We start from the raw sequence: 20,092 nt of genomic DNA, 5'->3' as shown, positions 1-20,092 counted from the left end.
CTCTCCTGGTTTAAAAAGACGCAAGAAAATTTATTGACCGATAAAGTTTTAAAAAACCCTGAAAAGCAGGTACCATGAGAAAAAGAGAAAGTAAAAGATAACATAAAGTAGTCCAAAATGCAGATAGAATTCGCTGGCGCATTTTGGAACCTTTTCAAATATTTACCCGCCATAGCCCGCCAAATTCAGCCAATGAGCACGTGAAGTCAAACGTGTTCGAAGCGAAGGATTGTTCGAAAACCGTTGAAAAAGTAGCTTTTTATTTTCAAAGTTTCATGATCTAGGCAAGATCGCAAGTGTAATCGTTATGGCAAGTCTTGTTCTTGAAGACGGAACCGTATTTAAGGGAAAGCTCTTCGGAGCCGCCAGAAACTCGCCTGGGGAAGTCGGTAGGTCTTGAAACGAGATCGGAATAATAGTATAATACCCGATTACTGATGTATATTCATGTAGTGAAGAATGGTAGCATGTTTTGAGAGTATTAATACTGTTCTGATCGGCTTCCATCGAGAGTAATTTTACTTAAAAGCATCGTTTTATTTTGTGGTGTTGTTATTGAAGTTCTACTTTGTTGTTTTACTTTAATTGTTATGTAGAGCGCAGACGATCTTATATTTGTACTTTTTATACGTGATTATAATTTAAATTATTCAAAGATGTTTATCGTGTTATGTGCGATGTTTTTCACGCAAAATTTCCTTTCGTTTGTGAGAATATGTTGTTCGTGACCGTCGATTATAAACCTACCCTCGTTATCCTCGTGGGGTTTATCAAACTCGTCGATGATAGGAAAAATATACCTCGATAATAATATTGGAACAGCATGTATTCTAATTTTAGCATTGTGGGTCGGCTGTGGGGGTAGAGGTGGGGTGATCACCACAACTACCAGAGGGGCCCTTGGTCAGAGCAAACTTAAAATAAAAGGACAATCAACCTACCAACTAAAGTCCTATAGCAAACCCATTCTATAACTTGTCCTGCGGCCTACCTTGCCCTGACCCTATTCAATCTTCTCTTGCAAACACACCTGGCAGATTTCATTCCTTCACAATGAGACCCTAATGTTCGCTACTATAAAACTTTCCTAGTGTTTCAGACTGGAATGGTTGGCTACCCTGAATCACTCACAGATCCATCCTACCGTGCCCAGATCTTGGTTCTCACCTATCCTCTCATTGGCAACTATGGTATACCTGGCAATAGCCTGGATAAGTTTGGCATTCTGGAGGCATTTGAGTCAGAGAAAATCTGGTTATCAGGTTTGGTTGTTGGGGATTATGTGGAAGAATACAGTCATTGGAATGCCAAGAAATCACTGTCAGAATGGTTGAAAGAGCATGACATTCCTGGCATTCAGGGTAAGTGGGAATCTTACCCCACAGGATTGGGATCAGGGTAGGAACAAGCACACATTGCATGGATTGGGTTGTTTAAACTCCAACTAAAGTAGATCAAACAATAAAATTTGGTACTGATTAGTCATAGCTTATATCCAAATTTGCACCCCTCTTGCAATCAACTTAACCTTGGGTGGAGGAAATACACCCCCCTCACATTGTCCTGTTAAATCCATCCCTGTAGAATGATACCTTATGATAATTTAGAACTTACATTTCATCCAAACCTTATGCTTATATACAACATCCCCAGTACTTAATGCTCTAGATTTCAAAGTATTCTGTGATATTAATCCACTGGCAATCAGAGAGGTTGGAGCATTGTGCCATTTGACTAAAGAACTAATATGAATTTGTAGGTGTTGATACCAGAGCACTCACAAAGAAAATCAGAGAAAAAGGCACAATGTTGGGAAAGGTTTAAGCTTTTTTGTTTTAAAAATAATTAATGAACAGAAAGGTCTTTGAGTCATATATTTTACTTGTCTGGTGCACAATATCAACACAAGTAAATTGCATTAGTTGAAGAACATGTATTTATGGTAAATTTTGTAGATTATTATTCATGGTACAGAGTCGTCTGCTGTCCCCTTTGATAACCCTGATGAACGCAATCTTGTTGCTGAAGTCTCATTGAAGGTAAACTTCCTACACAAATTTCCTCTTCATTTAACAAAATTTCAATGCTTAGTTCCCTCATTATTCTTTAGGTTCAATAGTTCTTGTGTCATTCTAACAGAACTCTATCATAACAGTATTCCTAGGAAATGAAATAATCTGACTCTAAATAAGGAAAACAATTTCAATGGCTACTTCTGTGTGTATTCTGGAATAATAGAAAAAGAAAGACGGAATGTTTTATGAACTTTGTTTCTGATAGCACTCTTTCCTGATGCCAATTGCTGAGCTCTGTTTTCTCTGATTTCTTTAACTGACAAGGTCGTTGTTCTTTTAGAGACCTGTTGTATATAACCCCGAAGGCGATGTAAAGATTATAACTGTTGATTGTGGGTTGAAATACAATCAGATTAGATGCCTGGTTTCTCGGGGTGCTTGTGTTGAAGTGGTTCCGTGGGACTATGATTTCAACCAAGGTACACAGTGTTGAAAAGTGTTAATGTGTCATGCATTATTAGGCAAGATTAATTGAGTCAAAAAGATTTTAATCTTCCAAGATTTTGAGAAAAGAAAGCTGCAGTCCAGCTACTGATGCAGATATAGGTTACCTTACAAGCAGCATAGAACTGCAAGCAAAAATTTGACTTGGGCTAGTGTTAATTTAAAACTTAGAACAACTAGCTATAGAACTTGAAAGAGACATTGTTGTTATTTAATACCAATTGGCTTATAATTGTACGTTTGTTAAGGTGAATTTGATGCTGTATTTCTGAGCAATGGCCCTGGAGATCCGATGCAATGTTCGGCCACAATTGAAAACATTCGGAGACTTTTGAACAGCAAGACACAGAAACCGATTTTTGGAATTTGTTTGGGACATCAATTGCTCTCACTCGCAGTTGGATTAAAAACCTTCAAGATGAAGTAATACGTTGTTGTATATTGAACTCGAACACACGAATAAGAACACGATTTGGGCAAAGTTAAAACTAAAAACAGAATGAGATAACTGGAAGAGTGTACAGTGTTCTGGTAGTGCCATTTGTTCCCAGCTAGAACCGGCAGAACCTATAATTTAAAATGCACTCTCGAAAAAATACAATAGATGATTCTCAATTTTATTATAGCAATTTTTAAGAAAATTTGAGCGCTTGTTAACTATCGGTGTACTAACAGAACATACAATAATAATGGATAACGGTCAACCACGGTCTTATGTGAACAAAGGTTCCAAGTAATTGGGCAATTGTGAATGGTAGCCCAGAGACAATTACAAGCGTTTTTCGTGTTTATCAGATAAGTTATATTCCAGACTTTCGTTTTTCCAGATATGGGAACCGCGGTCACAATCAACCGTGCATCCATGAAGGAACTGGTCGCTGTTTCATCACAACACAAAACCATGGATTCGCCGTCGACACCAAAACTCTCCCCTCGGACTGGTCCGTGCTGTTTACGAACGCAAACGACAAGACAAACGAAGGAATCATTCACAACAGTTCCCCATTCTTCAGCGTACAATTCCATCCCGAACATACAGCAGGACCCGAGGATTTGGAATGTCTTTTTGACGTGTTTCTACAAACCGTACGCGATTTTAAGACGGGAACGAAGACTAGTGTTAAAGACTTGATCAATAAAAGATTCGCTGTTCCGTCTCTCTCTTCAGATATCTCAGTTCGACCAAAGAAAGTGCTTATTTTGGGATCAGGTGGACTGTCGATCGGTCAGGCTGGAGAATTTGATTATTCCGGTTCTCAAGTGAGTTAGATTTTTTTGTATCCCCGTTACTTGTTGGGATGTACCCCAGTGTGGTTTTGTAGGAGGGTGGATTACGATTGTCAGATCAGGTTATTCAGATTGTCAGAGACCCTCCACACCCCGTCTCTGGCTAGGTGGGTGCACCCAGGCCCTGCCCTGAGTTGCAAGGAGTCTTCAACCTTCTCTAAGGAAAATCAAGACCCCCAGAAGGTAATTTCAAATCAGTTTTATTCCGTAATTTTAGGCTATCAAAGCTTTAAAAGAAGAAGGGATTCAGACCGTCCTTATCAATCCAAACATCGCCACAGTACAAACGTCAAAGGGCCTGGCTGACAGAGTATATTTTTTGCCCGTTACAACCGAATATGTTACACAGGTATTCAATATTATATCTCTTTAACATCGTATTATTGTCACCAGGGTAATTTTTTCTCACTCAGATTGTATGAACAGATTTATGCTGAGATATCCACTAATATCGTTTTTCCAGTAATATAATTCGATGAAATTAGCAACAACAATATGAAAATTGAATCATAAATGAATATTTACAAAAACCTAGTGGAGATCTAGCTAAAATATTACCTTAAACTTTCGCTGAGAGTTGAAGTTAAAGGTTACACGAACTGAATTATTGCATGTTCAAGTGAATTGGCAATCCTGCCCAGAAACTATCATTGGCAATCCTACCCAGAAACTTTTTCATGTTTTAGAAGTGATTTTGCGTTCATATTGGATCCCAAACATTTGCTAATGGCAAGCAAAAGCGCGCTTTTATTGACTGTAAAACACAGTCAATAAAATGTATGAGAGGCGGTAAATGAAATGGTGGATGGCGGGGAAACCTGGCCAGTAAAGAGCTAATTTTTCAAACGGGAGGATTATTATTGACTCGGCAGTCATTTTTTTCTAACAGGTTATTGAAAGCGAACGACCCAACGGAATTTTGCTATCATTTGGCGGGCAAACCGCGTTGAATTGTGGTGTAAAACTGCAGGAGGAAGGCGTTCTGGCGAAATACCAACTCCGAATTCTCGGAACGCCTGTACAGTCCATAATCAACACCGAAGACAGACAGATATTTTCTCAGAAGCTCAGTGAAATAGGCGAAAAATGCGCTCCAAGCGAAGCTGCATATTCTATGGAAGAGGTAGGTATCAAGGTGTCCTTTTTGAACGTTATGAAAAAGGTCTATTGCGAGTGTTTCGTCTTCTAGGTTCTAGCAGCAGCGTCGAGGCTTGGTTACCCGGTGATGGTCCGCGCGGCCTTTGCCCTCGGTGGCCTGGGATCTGGCTTTGCAAAAGACGAGGAGGAGTTGGTTCGACTCGCACGGATTGCCTTCGCCCACACGAAGCAGGTGTTGGTTGATAAGGCGTTGAGAGGATGGAAAGAGGTCGAATATGAAGTCGTGCGTGATGCATACGACAATTGTGTAACGGTAAGCGACCATTGAGCTCATTTTATATCTGAAGTGACAATATCAGATGGCAGGCTCGTTCGGGGAAATCATTTCTGGTAGTTCATGAGCAAACCACGACAGGTTATTGTAGAATACTACCTACACTGAATCACCACGTTTAAGATATCTTTCTCAGGTAGTTCAGACACAAACCACGACAGCATATTGTAGAATACTACCTACACTGGGCCACCACGTTTGAGAAATCTTTCTCAGATAGTTCAGACACAAACCACGGCAGTTAATTGTAGAATACTACCTACACTGGATCACCACGTCAGACTTTTTTATACATTATAAATGCTAAAAAAATGGTTTCCATCTTCAGGTATGCAACATGGAAAACGTGGATCCACTTGGAATACACACCGGTGAATCAATCGTTGTAGCTCCCAGTCAAACGTTAAGTAATGCTGAATACAACATGCTTCGTACGACTGCAATCAAAATGATTCGACATCTTGGCATTATTGGAGAATGTAACATTCAATACGCCTTAAATCCTTATTCGAGCGAGGTTAGTTCCAAAAGTATGAGCAATCTTTCATCGATCCTGTTTTACTACAGGAGGAAACCCAAATGTATAAGTTTAAAATTTGAATAAGTATTTTTAATTTTCATTTAGTATTACATCATTGAAGTGAACGCTCGTCTTTCGCGAAGCTCAGCACTGGCCTCAAAAGCCACTGGATATCCCCTGGCGTACGTCGCTGCTAAGCTATCCCTAGGAATCCCCTTACCTGATCTCAAGAACTCTGTGACTAACTCGACCACTGCCTGTTTTGAACCAAGCCTTGATTACGTGGTCGTGAAGGTGCCCAGATGGGATTTGAAGAAGTTTAACAGAGTCAGCACCAAGGTAAGGAAGTTACTCATGAAAGTTAGTTTATTTCTTTGTTGTTATCTATCTTGTTTTTCAAAATATTGGCGATCTAAACCTTTCTGATCTAAACCTTTATTTTCAAGATTGGTTCTTCAATGAAAAGTGTAGGTGAAGTTATGGCGATTGGTCGCAAGTTCGAAGAAGCTCTGCAGAAAGCATTGAGAATGGTTGATGAATATAACATTGGCTTCGATGCAAATGGCTGCGAGGTTACTGAAGATGTAAGTGAATAAAAGTGTCTGTATTTAAGAGAGCCTGTATTAGAGAGATGTCTGTATTAGAGAGATGTCCGTATTAGAGAGATGTCTGTATTAGAGAGATGTCTGTTTTAGAGAGATGTCTGTATTAGAGAGATGCCTGTATTAGAGAGATGTCTGTATTAGAGAGATGTCTGTATTAGAGAGATGTCTGTATTAGAGAGATGCCTGTATTAAAGAGATGTTTGTATTAGAGAGATGTCTGTATTAGAGAGATGTCTGTATGAGAGAGATGTCCGTATTAGAGAGATGTCTGTATTAGAGAGATGTCTGTATTAGAGAGATGTCTGTATTAGGGAGATGTCTGTATTAGAGAGATGTCTGTATTAGAGAGATGCCTGTATTAAAGAGATGTTTGTATTAGAGAGATGTCTGTATTAGAGAGATGCCTGTATTAGAGAGATGTCTGTATTAGAGAGATGTCTGTATTAGAGAGATGTCTGTATTAGAGAGATGCCTGTATTAAAGAGATGTTTGTATTAGAGAGATGTCTGTATTAGAGAGATGTCTGTATGAGAGAGATGTCCGTATTAGAGAGATGTCTGTATTAGAGAGATGTCTGTATTAGAGATGTCTGTATTAGGGAGATGTCTGTATTAGAGAGATGTCTGTATTAGAGAGATGTCTGTATGAGAGAGATGTCCGTATTAGAGAGATGTCTGTATTAGAGAGATGTCTGTATTAGAGAGATGTCTGTATTAGGGAGATGTCTGTATTAGAGAGATGTCTGTATTAGAGAGATGTCTGTATGAGAGAGATGTCCGTATTAGAGAGATGTCTGTATTAGAGAGATGTCTGTATTAGAGAGATGCCTGTATTAGAGAGATGTCTGTATTAGAGAGATGTCTGTATTAGAGAGATGTCTGTATTAGAGAGATGCCTGTATTAAAGAGATGTCTGTATTAGAGAGATGTCTGTATTAGAGAGATGTCTGTATTAGAGAGATGTCTGTATTAGGGAGATGTCTGTATTAGGGAGATGTCTGTATTAGAGAGGCATTGCCTGTGCTCGTATTTTCGTATTTAAATCTATTCTGTATAACATTTATGTAGGAACTGAGGCAGCCTTCCGATAAACGTATTCACGTGCTGGCGGCAGCTTTGGAAGAAGGTTATGATGTTGACAAACTTTACGAGTTAACGAAGATAGATCGCTGGTTCTTGTATCGAATGAAAAACATCATTGACGTGAAGAAAAACCTAAAAGAAAGCCATTTGAAGGTATAGTTCATTGCGAGAATCACCTCTGCTCGATGTAGTCAAGTTATTGATTATAACTGATCACTCAGGGGAGGCCAGTTCAGTACTGATAGAGCTATTAAGAATAGTTGTTTAGTTCAGGTGATCCTCTCTAGAACCTCGAGGGAGGTCTGATAGAATCTGGTAGAAAGATACAGTTTAGTTTAGGTTATTCAATTGTGAGGGCAATGAAGGAAAGGTTTTGATTGTATTAGCTTTTATTTTCAGGTTCATGATTTATCTCCACCTCAGCTGCTTGAAGCAAAGAAACTCGGCTTTTCTGATAAACAAATTGCCAAAGTCATTCAGAGGTTGGTAAATTCTTACTATACTATATGATACGATACGGTACGATACGATACGATACCATACCATACTGTATCATACCATACCATACTGTACCATACCATACCATACAATACCATACCATACTGTACGATATCATACCATACCATACTGTACCATATCATACCATACCATACTGTACCATATCATACCATACCATATCATACCATATACCATATCATACCATACCATACCATATCATACCATACCATACCTACCATATCAATACGCTATGCTGGGCAATATTATACCATGCTATACTATGCTATGTTACACACTCTTGTACCATATAATGCTGTATGACCATTAACTATACCGTAACGTTACAAACGCTGTAATACCATTACATTTACATTTCTTTTCCTCAGCACCGAAGCCAGTGTTCGTCATGCGAGAAAGACAATGAACATCATGCCATGTGTTAAACAGATAGACACAGTAGCCGCAGAATATCCAGCCGTCACCAACTATCTGTACTTGACCTACAGCGGTGATCAGAACGATCTGGAGTTTCCTGGTGATGCTATGATGGTCCTAGGCTCTGGAGTGTATCGTATTGGGAGCAGTGTCGAATTTGATTGGTGTGCTGTTGGCTGCATACGTGAACTTCGCAGAGTAAGTATGTCACAGAGTAAGTATGGGCCTGTTTACATGAAGCGAATTATCCCGGCTAGGCGAGGTAAAAAGCGCATCACATCAAAGGCTTAACCTGATTAGTCTTTCATTATATGCAGTTTTCACATCGCCTAGCCGGGATAACTCGCTCCATGTAAACAGGTCCTATGTCACAGACCTCAAGCTGTGACAGAAACTGACTGAAAAAACTGATTGGACAAACGCATTGGAAATGACAGCTTGTGGATTGATACAAACTGAGTGGAAAGAATTGCTAGATTTGAACAAGTTTCCAAGTTATCTGTTACCGCTCAAGTATATTTATTTATACCCTTCTGAATCACAGCTCGGCAAACAGACGATAATGGTGAACTACAATCCAGAGACGGTCAGCACTGATTATGACGAGTGTGACAGATTATATTTTGATGAAATATCTTACGAGGTAAGCATTTGTCCAAGGTTTATAGGTAGAGTTGTTTTAAGACCAAATTCTGAGTTAACTGCTTTCCGTTTTCTTAGACCGTGATGGATATATACGAGATGGAGAATCCTGAAGGTGTGATATTGTCCATGGGAGGACAGTTACCGAACAATATCGCAATGGCATTGCATCGTAGTCAGGTATAATGGAGCTTAACGAATCTATAAATAAAGTTAGTTTAGGTTTCCTCCTGTAGTAATACTGGATCAATAAGAGATGATCCTCACTGTCCAGATCTCTAGGAAGAAGAGTTTAGAACTGATAGGGCTATCCAGTATAAATAAAGTTAGTTTAGTTTAGGTTTCCTCCTGTAGTAACACTGGATCAATAAGAGATGATCCTCACTGTCCAGATCTCTAGGAAGAAGAGTTTAGAACTGATAGAGCTATCCAGTATAAATAAAGTTAGTTTAGTTTAGGTTTTTTCCTGTAGTAACACTGGATCAATAAGAGATGATTCTTACTCGACCTCTAGGAAGAACAGTTTAGAACTGATAGAGCTATCCAGTATAAAATAAAGTTAGTTTAGTTTAGGTTTCCTCCTGTAGTAACACTGGATCAATAAGAGATGATTCTTACTCGACCTCCAGGAAGAAGAGTTTAGAACTGATAGAGCTACCCAGTATAAATAAAGTTAGTTTAGTTTAGGTTTCCTCCTGTAGTAACACTGGATCAATAAGAAATGATCCTTACTGGACCTCTAGGAAGAACAGTTTAGAACTGATAGAGCTATCCAGTGTAAATAAAGCTAGTTTAGTTTAGGTTTTCTTCTGTAGTAACACTGGATCAATCAGAAATTATCTTTTGACTAGACCTCTAGGAAGAGTTAATTGATAGTGCTGCTATCTGGTATGATTAAAGACTAAAGTGTAATTTTGTTCACCGAAATACGTTTCTTTGCTCCAGGTTCGAGTCTTGGGAACTTCTCCTGAAATGATCGACAATGCGGAAAACAGATTTAAATTTTCTCGTTTGTTGGACAGTGTGAACATTTTACAGCCGAAGTGGAAAGAATTAACGACGCTAGAAGTAAGCACAAGTCAGAGATCGTTTAAAAGCCAAGGTTTTGAGCCAAGATTAACGTAATCTACCATGTCTAAGTTTCATTTATAGCCGGTGATGTGTCCGCAGTATGATCTGGTTTTGCGTGTTTAGACATACGAATTTGTTTCGTCTGTTAATAGGCAGCCAAAGAATTCTGCAACACAGTTGGATATCCGTGTCTTGTTCGACCATCGTACGTGTTGAGCGGTGCAGCGATGTATGTCGCCTTCTCTGATGATAATCTCACTGAATATATGGCGATGACTGCGTCAGTTTCCCGTGAACATCCAGTTGTCATTTCCAAGTTTATTATGGAGGCTAAGGTGAGTTTTTAGGTATTCGGATTGATGGAAGACCCGAGAGATTTTGATTAGGATTAAATACATATTAAAGGCAAGGATATTGGCACAACAGTTCAGAGCAACTGCATGTATTTAGGCCGTGTTTGAAATTTGAGGTTTTTTGTGTCAGGATTTAATGTGAAAGTTATGTTTATATTGTTGAGAAAAACGAACAACTATATATTTGAAATACAGTTTAAGGCATAGCATTCCAGTATAACAAATGCCTAAAATAGACGAAAACGTCCTTCGTCAGGAGAGTTAATATTACTAGACTACTAGTATTAAACTATGGAGGTAGCTGACTAGCTGTCAAGACCAAGCGTGGTGAATTGGGTATAGTTAGAGTGGTAATACCTTGAAGGTTGCGATTCCAACATGACGAGACTTTTTCTCACCCTTCTCTCAGGAAATCGACGTGGATGCAGTGGCCTGTGACGGGGAAGTCCTCGCTCTTGCCATTTCTGAACATGTTGAGAATGCTGGCGTTCATTCTGGGGACGCTACGTTGGTTCTTCCCGCTCAAGATATCAATAAAGAAACTATGGAGAAAATACGGAATGTCTGTTATGCCATTGGCAAGGCGCTGATGGTCAGCGGCCCTTTCAATATGCAACTCATCGCTAAGGTAAGGATGGACACTGGAGGTAAACGAGATAACGTTTGATAGAAGGGGAATCAGAGGGTACCTGTCTCTGGGAAAACTCTTTATAACCAGGAAGAACAGTTTAGAACTGATAGGACTATCCAGTACAAATAAAATTAGTTCAGTTTAGGTTTTCTCCTGTAGTAAAACTGGATTAATAAGAGATGATGCTTACTGGACCTCCAGGAAGAACAATTTAGAACTGATAGGGCTATCCAGTATAAATAAAGTTAGTTTAGGTTCAATAAGATTGTGTCAACTTTGAGGTGACGTCAAGTTTGCTTTCTGTATTAATCAATACAACTCCCTCTATGTTTGTAGGACAACGAACTAAAAGTAATTGAGTGTAACCTCAGAGTGTCAAGATCATTTCCCTTCGTATCCAAAACACTCAATCACGATTTCGTTGCGATGGCAACGCGCGTGATCTGCAATGCTGATATCGAACCAGTGAATGAATTGAACTGCAATGGCCGTGTGGGAGTAAAGGTGGGTATTTAATGTCCCTCGTTGTTTCCTGGGTACATCAAGCTTTTTTTCACGAGGGTCTACAGGTGGCAGCGTGGACAACCACGAAGTTGCCCGCAGTCACCATACCATATTGTACCATACTGTACCATACCATACCATACTGTACCATACCATACCATACTGTACCATACCGTACCATACCATACCATACTGTACCATACCATACTGTACCATACCATACCATACCATACTGTACCATACCATACTGTACCATACCATACTGTACCATACCATACCATACCATACTGTACTGTACCATACCGTACCAAGATACACTATCAATTGTTTTTTGGTTCCCGAGTATTTTCAACCAAGGTTAACATCATTATGACTGAGAGGGCCGATGTGTCTTTCTGCAGGTTTCTCCATTAAAATATCAACATTTTTCCCTCGTAGGTTCCACAATTCTCGTTCGCTCGCTTGGCTGGGGCAGACGCGATGCTTGGCGTGGAGATGGCCAGCACAGGTGAGGTCGCGTGTTTCGGAGAAAATCGTTACGAAGCTTATCTTAAAGGATTGATCAGCACCGGGATGACCGTACCGAAGGAAAGCATCCTTCTGTCCATCGGGAGCTTCAAGGCGAAGAATGAAATGCTGCCCAGCGTTAAGACTTTGAGGAGTTTGGGTTTTCAACTGTATGCAAGCCTTGGTACAGCAGACTTTTATACAGAACACGGAATTGAGGTTGGTTCTAAACGTTGGACATGTAAAAAACCTTCCAAATTCCTGTTCCCTGTCGGAATTTTATTAATAATATGTTGCATATTTTTCCACGTATGAGGTTCAGTTTTAACCACGATATTTTTCGTATGGAAAAATAGACTAATATAGAAAGAATTCAAGACGTAGCCTGACTAAAATTTGAGAAGGTTATCGGCTTGTATTTTGACTGTAATCTTTAAAAAAGATGCATTATGTGGTGAATAATTTGACATTATATAAAAATTTTGTTAAGAATTTTAGCAGGAAAATATAACTTTTATTTGTGTAAAAACGTGAACTATAAGGTTGTCAATAACTTAGCATTGAGTTTATCTGAAACCACGAGTCATAAGTGCCACCAACGCAGGGGACACTTTATTGATCTAGGACTTGTCGTTTCTATAGGTCCATCCAGTTGACTGGCCCTTCGAAGATGTGAACGGGAATGGCAATAAAAAGAAAAACATTGCTGATTATTTAACACAAAATAAGTTCGACATGGTCATCAATCTTCCGTTGAGAAACTCCGGTGCTAGGAGGTCTTCTGCATTCCTGACTCATGGTTATCGGACGAGACGGATGGCTATCGATTACTCGATACCATTGATCACCGATATCAAGTGTGCCAAACTTTTCATCGAGGTAAAAGAAAGATTGATTTAAACTATGTTGAAACTCTTGGTTTTTGAATGGATTGCTTTAAAAGAATATTTTACTGGGTTCCTTGTACAGGAAAGATTTTAATATTTCGTATATAATTTGTGTAAGAACTTTATCTTCTAACAAGAAACCTATGAAAACTCATTTTCACAAGAGCAGATACACTAAAATGGGAGTCTCTAGATAAAACAGCTTAGAGCCATCCGTTGTAAACTAATACACAGATAATAAATCTCCAGGCTTTACGAAGAGTGCGTGGTTCACCTGCCATCAAGACTCACATCGACTGTCTGTCCTCATTTCAAGCGTATCGCCTGCCAGGTTTGATTGATATACACGTACACATGCGAGAGCCTGGGGCAAATTACAAAGAAGATTTCGATTCTGGTACAGCGGCAGCGCTTGCTGGCGGCATTACGATGGTGCTGGCGATGCCTAACACAAACCCTGCCGTCATCGACCAAGCCTCGTTCCAAGTTGCACAACAGGTATGAATTCCGACCTGTCAAACATTAATAATGTGCCCGCGCTGGGAACAGTTGTATAAAAACTCTTAATTGAATTTTGCGTGGTTTAATAACCACCTTTCTATTCCTCCAACTCCTGGTTTTTTAAAATCCGTTTTGCCACTCCAGTATGAAGTTGTAACATCGGTCAAGTAGTTGACATTGAGCAAAAGTATTTAACATATAAAGTGCTTAAAAATTAAATCCACTTTATACGTTAAATGTTTGTTTTTAAATAAACTGTCATTTAAACTAAACAGTCCTCGTATAAGCGAGCGAGCTGGATAGAACTGAATACGAGAATCCGAAGCAAATTTCTAAATGGATTTAGTGTATAGTGTAAACTTGCAAGGACTCTTCAAAATAGGTAATGCTAACACTGTTAACGAATCATCACAAGTGTATTTTTTGTTTTTAGGCCGCTGCCCATGGTTCACGCTGCGATTACGGTCTGTATTTTGGTGCCTGTGCCACAAACACGACTCTCTCCCCACAACTTGCAAGACAAGCCGCTGGTCTCAAGATGTACCTGAATGACACTTACACGACTTTAAAAATGGACGACTGTGGTTTGTGGATGAAGGTGCTGTTCATATTGAACACGAGTTACCCCGTTTTTGTTCAGTTGCTCCCCGTGAACTTTGCCCCATTGACTTCAATCTTTGATTTTAAAAAGCTCTTCTATCTCCCTGTTTAATGAGGGGTTTTTTTTATTATCGCATTATTTTGAAATGTGCTTAATCAAGCTCATCAAATGAGATTGGTTCCACTTTGCATTGTTTCGAACGTGCGACATTTTTCGTTGAATGAAAATACGCCTTAACCACTGTTCTGATGATTTCGTACTTCAACTTTGTATTTGTGTCTTTTAGCATTTAAACAATTGGCCAAAACATCTTCCAATCTGTTGCCATGCCGAGGGGCAAACGACGGCGGCGATTTTGTTGCTTGCTGAACTGTGTGACAGACCCGTACACATTTGTCATGTTGCTAGACAGTCGGAGGTTAGTCGCGTAGAACAGTTGAAAAGTTACTGGGCCGGTTGTATCAAGCCCGTTTAGCTTAAACGGTGGATAAGTCAAAATTAAATAACACTCTTGCATCTCTTTTGAATGAGTCGACTTGAATATTATGCACTGAATATGTAGTTGTAAAAAGTATCTTTGTATTATGGTTGAAAACATTTAGTTCGCTTGTTGAATAAAGCGGCAGGCCTGCTTTCTATTTTGAACTTATCCAGCGTTTGAGCTAAACGGGCTTGATACAACCGGCCCCTGGAGTGTTCATGGTTTCCCTGTTGAGTAACTCGAAGATTTTCGTCCTTTAGATCACCGTTATTCGAGCCATGAAAGAGAAAGGTTTCCCGGTCACCTGCGAGGTTGCACCACATCATTTGTTTTTGACCGAGGACGACTTGAACCGAATTGGACCAACCAGGGGCCGAGTTAAACCACCCCTCGTCACCGCTGAAGACCAACAGGCATTGTGGGATAACATGGATATCATTGATTGCTTCGCAACCGATCATGGTATATGTCCCTTTAGTGAATTTCAGTGTGGCTGTGTTTGTTTTGTTTGATTCTAACTGTAGTTGATAAATGTGTCTCTATTCAGCTCCACATTCTGTGTCCGAGAAAGATTCTGAGAATGCCCCTCCAGGATTTCCAGGATTGGAGACAATGTTGCCATTACTTTTGACAGCCGTTCACCAAGGAAGATTGACCATCGAGGTAAGTTTCATGATATTCATTATTTTATTCCTCTAAAGGTCAAGTATGGATCATCTCTTATTGATCCAGTGTTACTACAGGAGGAAACCTAAACTAAACTAACTTTATTTACACTGGATAGCTCTATCAGTTTTAAACTGTTCTTCCTAGAGGTCCATTAAGGATCATCTCTTATTGATCCGGTGTTACTACAGGAGGAAACCTAAACTAAACTAACTTTATTTATACTGAATAGCTGTATCAGTTCTAAACTGTTCTTCCTAGAGGTCCAGTAAGGATCATCTCTTAGTGATCCAGAGTTACTACCGGAGGAAACCGAGTGAACGACGCTTGAACTAACCACATTAATCTCTCTTAAGGATATCATACTTCGGCTCCACACCAACCCAAGACGTATATTTGGTTTGCATGAGCAACCTGACACGTACATTGAAGTCGAGGTGGGCTCAGAGTGGACAATACCTGACGCTATGAAATACACAAAGTCCAAATGGACGCCTTTCGCTGGGATGAAGGTCTACGGATCTGTTAAACGTGTCTATCTGAGAGGACAAATCGCTATGGTTGATGGCAAGGTTAGGAAATTAGATTTAATGCAGTACTTACTGCTTTGCAATGTTTTATTCAGTGTTTCACTTTCAACCTTCCTCAATGTCAGTTGATCATTGCAGTACTGCTAGTCTGACTGAGTGTTGACTGAGTGTTGACTGTTGCTACTAATACTAACCTGACTAGTCTAGTACTTACTGTTTGCAATGTTTTTTCTACAGGTGTTAACTGAGCCTGGTTATGGTATAGACATTCGTTGCCATGGCTTCGTGCCGTTCACGTCAGCACCAGTGAAACCTCATGCCGTGGGCTCAGCTCCTAGCAGTCCACTAAAGTCCTCCGAGCAACGCTGGGGATTTCCCCCAACTGTGCAGCGTAATTTGGACACGGCCTTCTATTCTGGAGAACATACGTCATCATCACGGCTAGGTACTTAGTGTAGGCCTTCTTCATGCTCAATCATCTCAGATTTGGTATGACATCGAATTTGCTCTGTAGAGACAAAAAACTCTTCTACGAACTTTAACTTTGTAAAATTACCCGCCTCGTTTGAAGCTATTGTTTTTGTGCACTTATGCAAATTTGGGAAGTTTTTGGTCTCCTAAGATTTGGTCGAGTTTTGTTGAATTTAGGGGGGGGGGGAAGCATTCACAATCGTTAGAACCATATGTAGATTACCTGCTAAACATGGGATGATTTGTCAAAACGTTTTCCTCTCTTCTTAGACGCCATAACTCCAGCTCATCCGCACGACGGTCAGCAGCCCACACCAGCGTCGTATCCCGCCGCTCTTCGTCCATCGCCGCCTAGCGTTCGGAAATTCATGCTACCGCCTACGTCATTTCATGGCTTGCATAAACATCACGTGCTCTCTGTAAAAAGCTTCACAAAGAAACAGGTGAACAGAGATTTCACTTTCATCCCTTCGACAATTCATGGCTGATTTAATAGTTAGGAAAGGTTTCGGAACACCCTGTATTATATAATCGAGATAAACCTCGACGTTTTAACCAATAACAGCTTTGACGTTTTCATTCACAACTACAGGCTTTTACATTCTAAACTACAGGGGCCGGTTGCTCGAAAGGCGTTTAGCTTAAACGGTGGATAAGTTCAAAATGAAAAACAAAATTATTCATTTATTGAAAAACTGAGCCGAACTATTTCGATGTAAATAGTTTAATTGTCAATGAAAGTATATATTTAATGCATAAGATGTAGGTTCAATCATTTACAAGATGTATGAGAGTATTTTTAAACTTTGGCTTATCCATGCACCGTTTAAGCTAAACGCCTTTCGAACAACCGGCCCATGGCTTTTACATAAGTACTGCAAATGTATGATCCTTATTGGATTTTAGTTGCGACACCTATTCAATGTTGCTCACGAAATGAGAATGGTCGTTCAGAGAGATGGCTACGTTCCTATTCTTGAGGTATTGCCTGGAATTTGCTTCATATTTTCAAAGGCAACCATCGTCGCGATATGGACATCGCTATAGTAACTTGTGTCTTGTACAACTAGGGTCGAATCATGGGCTCCATCTTCTTCGAAGCAAGCACAAGAACATTTTGTTCTTTCGCGGCCGCCATGCAAAGATTGGGAGGATCTGTCATCCCTTTGAAGGTTTCTGATTCTTCAACAATGAAGGGTGAAACTCTTTCTGGTATGAATAATGATGTAGAATATTATTTTACCTGATGATGATGATACCATGATGTCGTGACATTGTGGATCCCTAGAATGTAAAAGGGTCTAATGAGTCATATCGATTTAGAAACCCAGTAAGAATCATCTCTTATTGATCCAGTGTTACTATACAGGAGGAAACCTAAACTAAACTAACTTTATTTATGCTGGTTAGCTCTATCAGTTCTAAACTGTTCTTCCTTGAGTTCCGGTGAGGATCATCTCCTATTGATCTAGTGTTACTACAAGAGGAAACCTAAACTAACTTCATTTATACTAGATAACTCTTTCGGTTCTAAACTTTCTTCCTAGGGACCTCGTGTCAAAAACAGGGGTCGAGAAGATCGTGTAACGTGGGCCTAAATATTTCCACCATAAATTGTGGCTCGTATTTTTCAGATACTGTTCAAATGATGCAATCATATTGCGATGTCGTTGTCTTGCGTCATCCGACCCCCGGAGCAGTAGAGGTAGCTACATAATCTTTGTGTCCTCCACGTGTCGGCCACGTGATTATTGATGGAGAATACTGTACTGCTATTTCTAGAAGGCGGCGAAGAATTCTCTGAAACCGGTGATCAATTGCGGTGATGGCGTGGGGGAACACCCAACCCAGGCCCTTCTCGATGTCTTTACGATTCGTGAGGAAATTGGCACGGTGAATGGTTTAACGGTAAGTATAGGGGAGATCTCACAGAACAGGAATATACGAGCTTTTACCCGTTTGAGTTTGGCATTCGGACCTGAATTAAAATTTTAGTAGATCTATCCAGTGATTACTATAAGATCAGGATTAGGGTAGATAGCTAGATTTTGGGAGAGCCCACATTTAAGGTGAACACGCTTATCGGGAGATAAACATGAGCTACATTCACACGTGTCTGAAGATCAAGAAAGGATCTTGTCTTTATTGTTGTAGGTAACAATGATTGGTGATCTCAAGCATGGACGAACGGTTCATTCCTTGGCGCGGTTGCTCAGCCTATATCGAGTGGATCTCAGATATGTCTCTCCTGAAAGCCTAAAGATGCCCAAAGAGGTCAAAGATTATGTTGCTCAGCCGAGGAATTACTCAGGTTTGTGTTTACACAGTCAGTGTTGAGTTAAGTGATCTGCAAGGGCCAAGGGTATACTTCCACTGGAAATTGTTATAAGTCCTACAGAGACCGGTTGTATCAAGCCCGTTTAGCTTAAACGGTGGAAAGTCAAAATTAAATAACACTCTTACATCTGTCTTGAATGAGTCAACTTGAAATATAAACAGTGTCTTTGTATTAAGGTTAAAACATTTAGTTCGCTTCTTGAATAAAACAGTAAACTTGCTTTCTTTTTTGAACTTATCCACCGTTTAAGCTAAACGGGCTTGACACAACCGGGCCCTGAACTACACAAGAATCGAAGGATTTCAAGAAAGTTATATAATGTTCACGAAAGTCATCTTTTCCTTTTGAGAATTTTCTTTGAATGCCATTCATTTTTAACAGACGGAATATACAAGTCTCGAGGAAGTGTTACCAGATTCAGATGTTGTTTACATCACACGGGTCCAAAAGAAAGATTCAAAAGCGTTGATGAATACATTAAGGTTAGTCATTCACAAGATGCAGTGTTTTTGTATGTTTTAACTTTGATCCACCGTTTGAGCTTACACACTTTTCGAACAATCGACCCAGAGCATCGTTTGAAAACCTTTAAACCTATTCAAAAGCTATGACCGGCCTCTAACAGTTTTCCCACGACTTTCCTACAGGTGTCTGATCGTTATATTATAACGCCAGAGATTTTAACCAAAGCGAAAGAAAAAATGGTGGTGATGCATCCTTTACCAAGAGTTAATGAAATCAGGTAGGGCATATGCTGAAATATGTGACTAACAAAAACACACTTACAGTATATACACTAAATTGATCGATCGTATTAGGCCTCTGACAGGCGTCTTGGCAAGTTTTTTGTTACTAAGTTTCGCTTGTGAAATCGTACATGTTCAACGTGAAGTTAAACCTCCTACAGTTTTTCCCCTCGTGTCTTCTTTCTTCGAAATAAAAAGGTTTTTTATACTAAGAAAAAGGTCTTTGAACGATGATTACAAGTGGAGTTTGATTTGAAGGTGATTTGCTGTCTGTAGTGTAAACAAACTCTTCTTTCACCTTTTCAACTGCCATATTTCGTAATATAACAAACTGTCTGCAAATCTAACGTGTTATGGTTCGCTATATGGTTCTAAATTACGGCTGAGTTCACATGGGTTTGGAACTATGCTGAAATTCGCCGGTTTCCTCACGTGAACGCGGTAGAACCGTTCAAATCTTCATCCATTTTTCACCCTGTGAACACCTTAACCAGAGTTCTTGCATGTCGAGATCTTGTCCATGGGCAGATCCGTCTGGACATTACCTTTTAAACTGGAATTAAAGTTTACATGAAGTTTCTGTCGTCCTTTTCAGCACTGAAGTAGACACAGATCCCCGGGCTGCCTATTTCCGTCAAGCAGAGTATGGTATGTACGTTCGCATGGCATTGCTTGCCCTGGTCGTTGGCAAGTGAAGTTCACTCCTATTCTATGAATCAAATGAAAAGTAGGCTTTGATATTTGTTTTAGCCGATTTAGCGTGTTGCGAACTAGATTCGTTTTAG

The 20,092-nt window shown here is 39.8% G+C and overlaps 1 protein-coding gene across 1 annotated transcript; it reads left to right on the top strand.

The window, feature by feature from the left end:
• Positions 1-205: 205 nt before the first annotated feature.
• On the top strand, positions 206-20,055 carry LOC114535055 (CAD protein-like). The gene is given in 42 exon segments (XM_028556438.1): positions 206-389; positions 1,092-1,361; positions 1,760-1,818; positions 1,956-2,039; positions 2,356-2,494; positions 2,768-2,942; positions 3,347-3,779; positions 4,024-4,155; positions 4,696-4,929; positions 4,996-5,217; positions 5,567-5,755; positions 5,864-6,097; positions 6,205-6,342; positions 7,431-7,598; positions 7,845-7,927; positions 8,330-8,576; positions 8,923-9,021; positions 9,099-9,200; positions 9,966-10,088; positions 10,244-10,426; positions 10,854-11,072; positions 11,412-11,579; positions 12,018-12,305; positions 12,729-12,965; positions 13,223-13,471; positions 13,908-14,072; positions 14,362-14,493; positions 14,817-15,018; positions 15,104-15,219; positions 15,579-15,794; positions 15,990-16,197; positions 16,494-16,666; positions 17,130-17,204; positions 17,294-17,435; positions 17,858-17,928; positions 18,006-18,131; positions 18,378-18,515; positions 18,517-18,534; positions 18,943-19,003; positions 19,006-19,043; positions 19,209-19,303; positions 19,903-20,055. Coding segments are annotated over 42 exon segments (6,633 nt in total). The 5' UTR covers positions 206-307; the 3' UTR covers positions 20,003-20,055.
• The last annotated feature ends 37 nt before the right edge of the window (positions 20,056-20,092 follow it).

Source organism: Dendronephthya gigantea, unplaced genomic scaffold, assembly GCF_004324835.1.
Source record: "Dendronephthya gigantea isolate DGI-Jeju-01 unplaced genomic scaffold, DenGig_1.0 000110F, whole genome shotgun sequence".
NCBI classification, from domain to species: domain Eukaryota; kingdom Metazoa; phylum Cnidaria; class Anthozoa; order Malacalcyonacea; family Nephtheidae; genus Dendronephthya; species Dendronephthya gigantea.
This window is presented reverse-complemented; position numbering and strand designations above follow the sequence as displayed.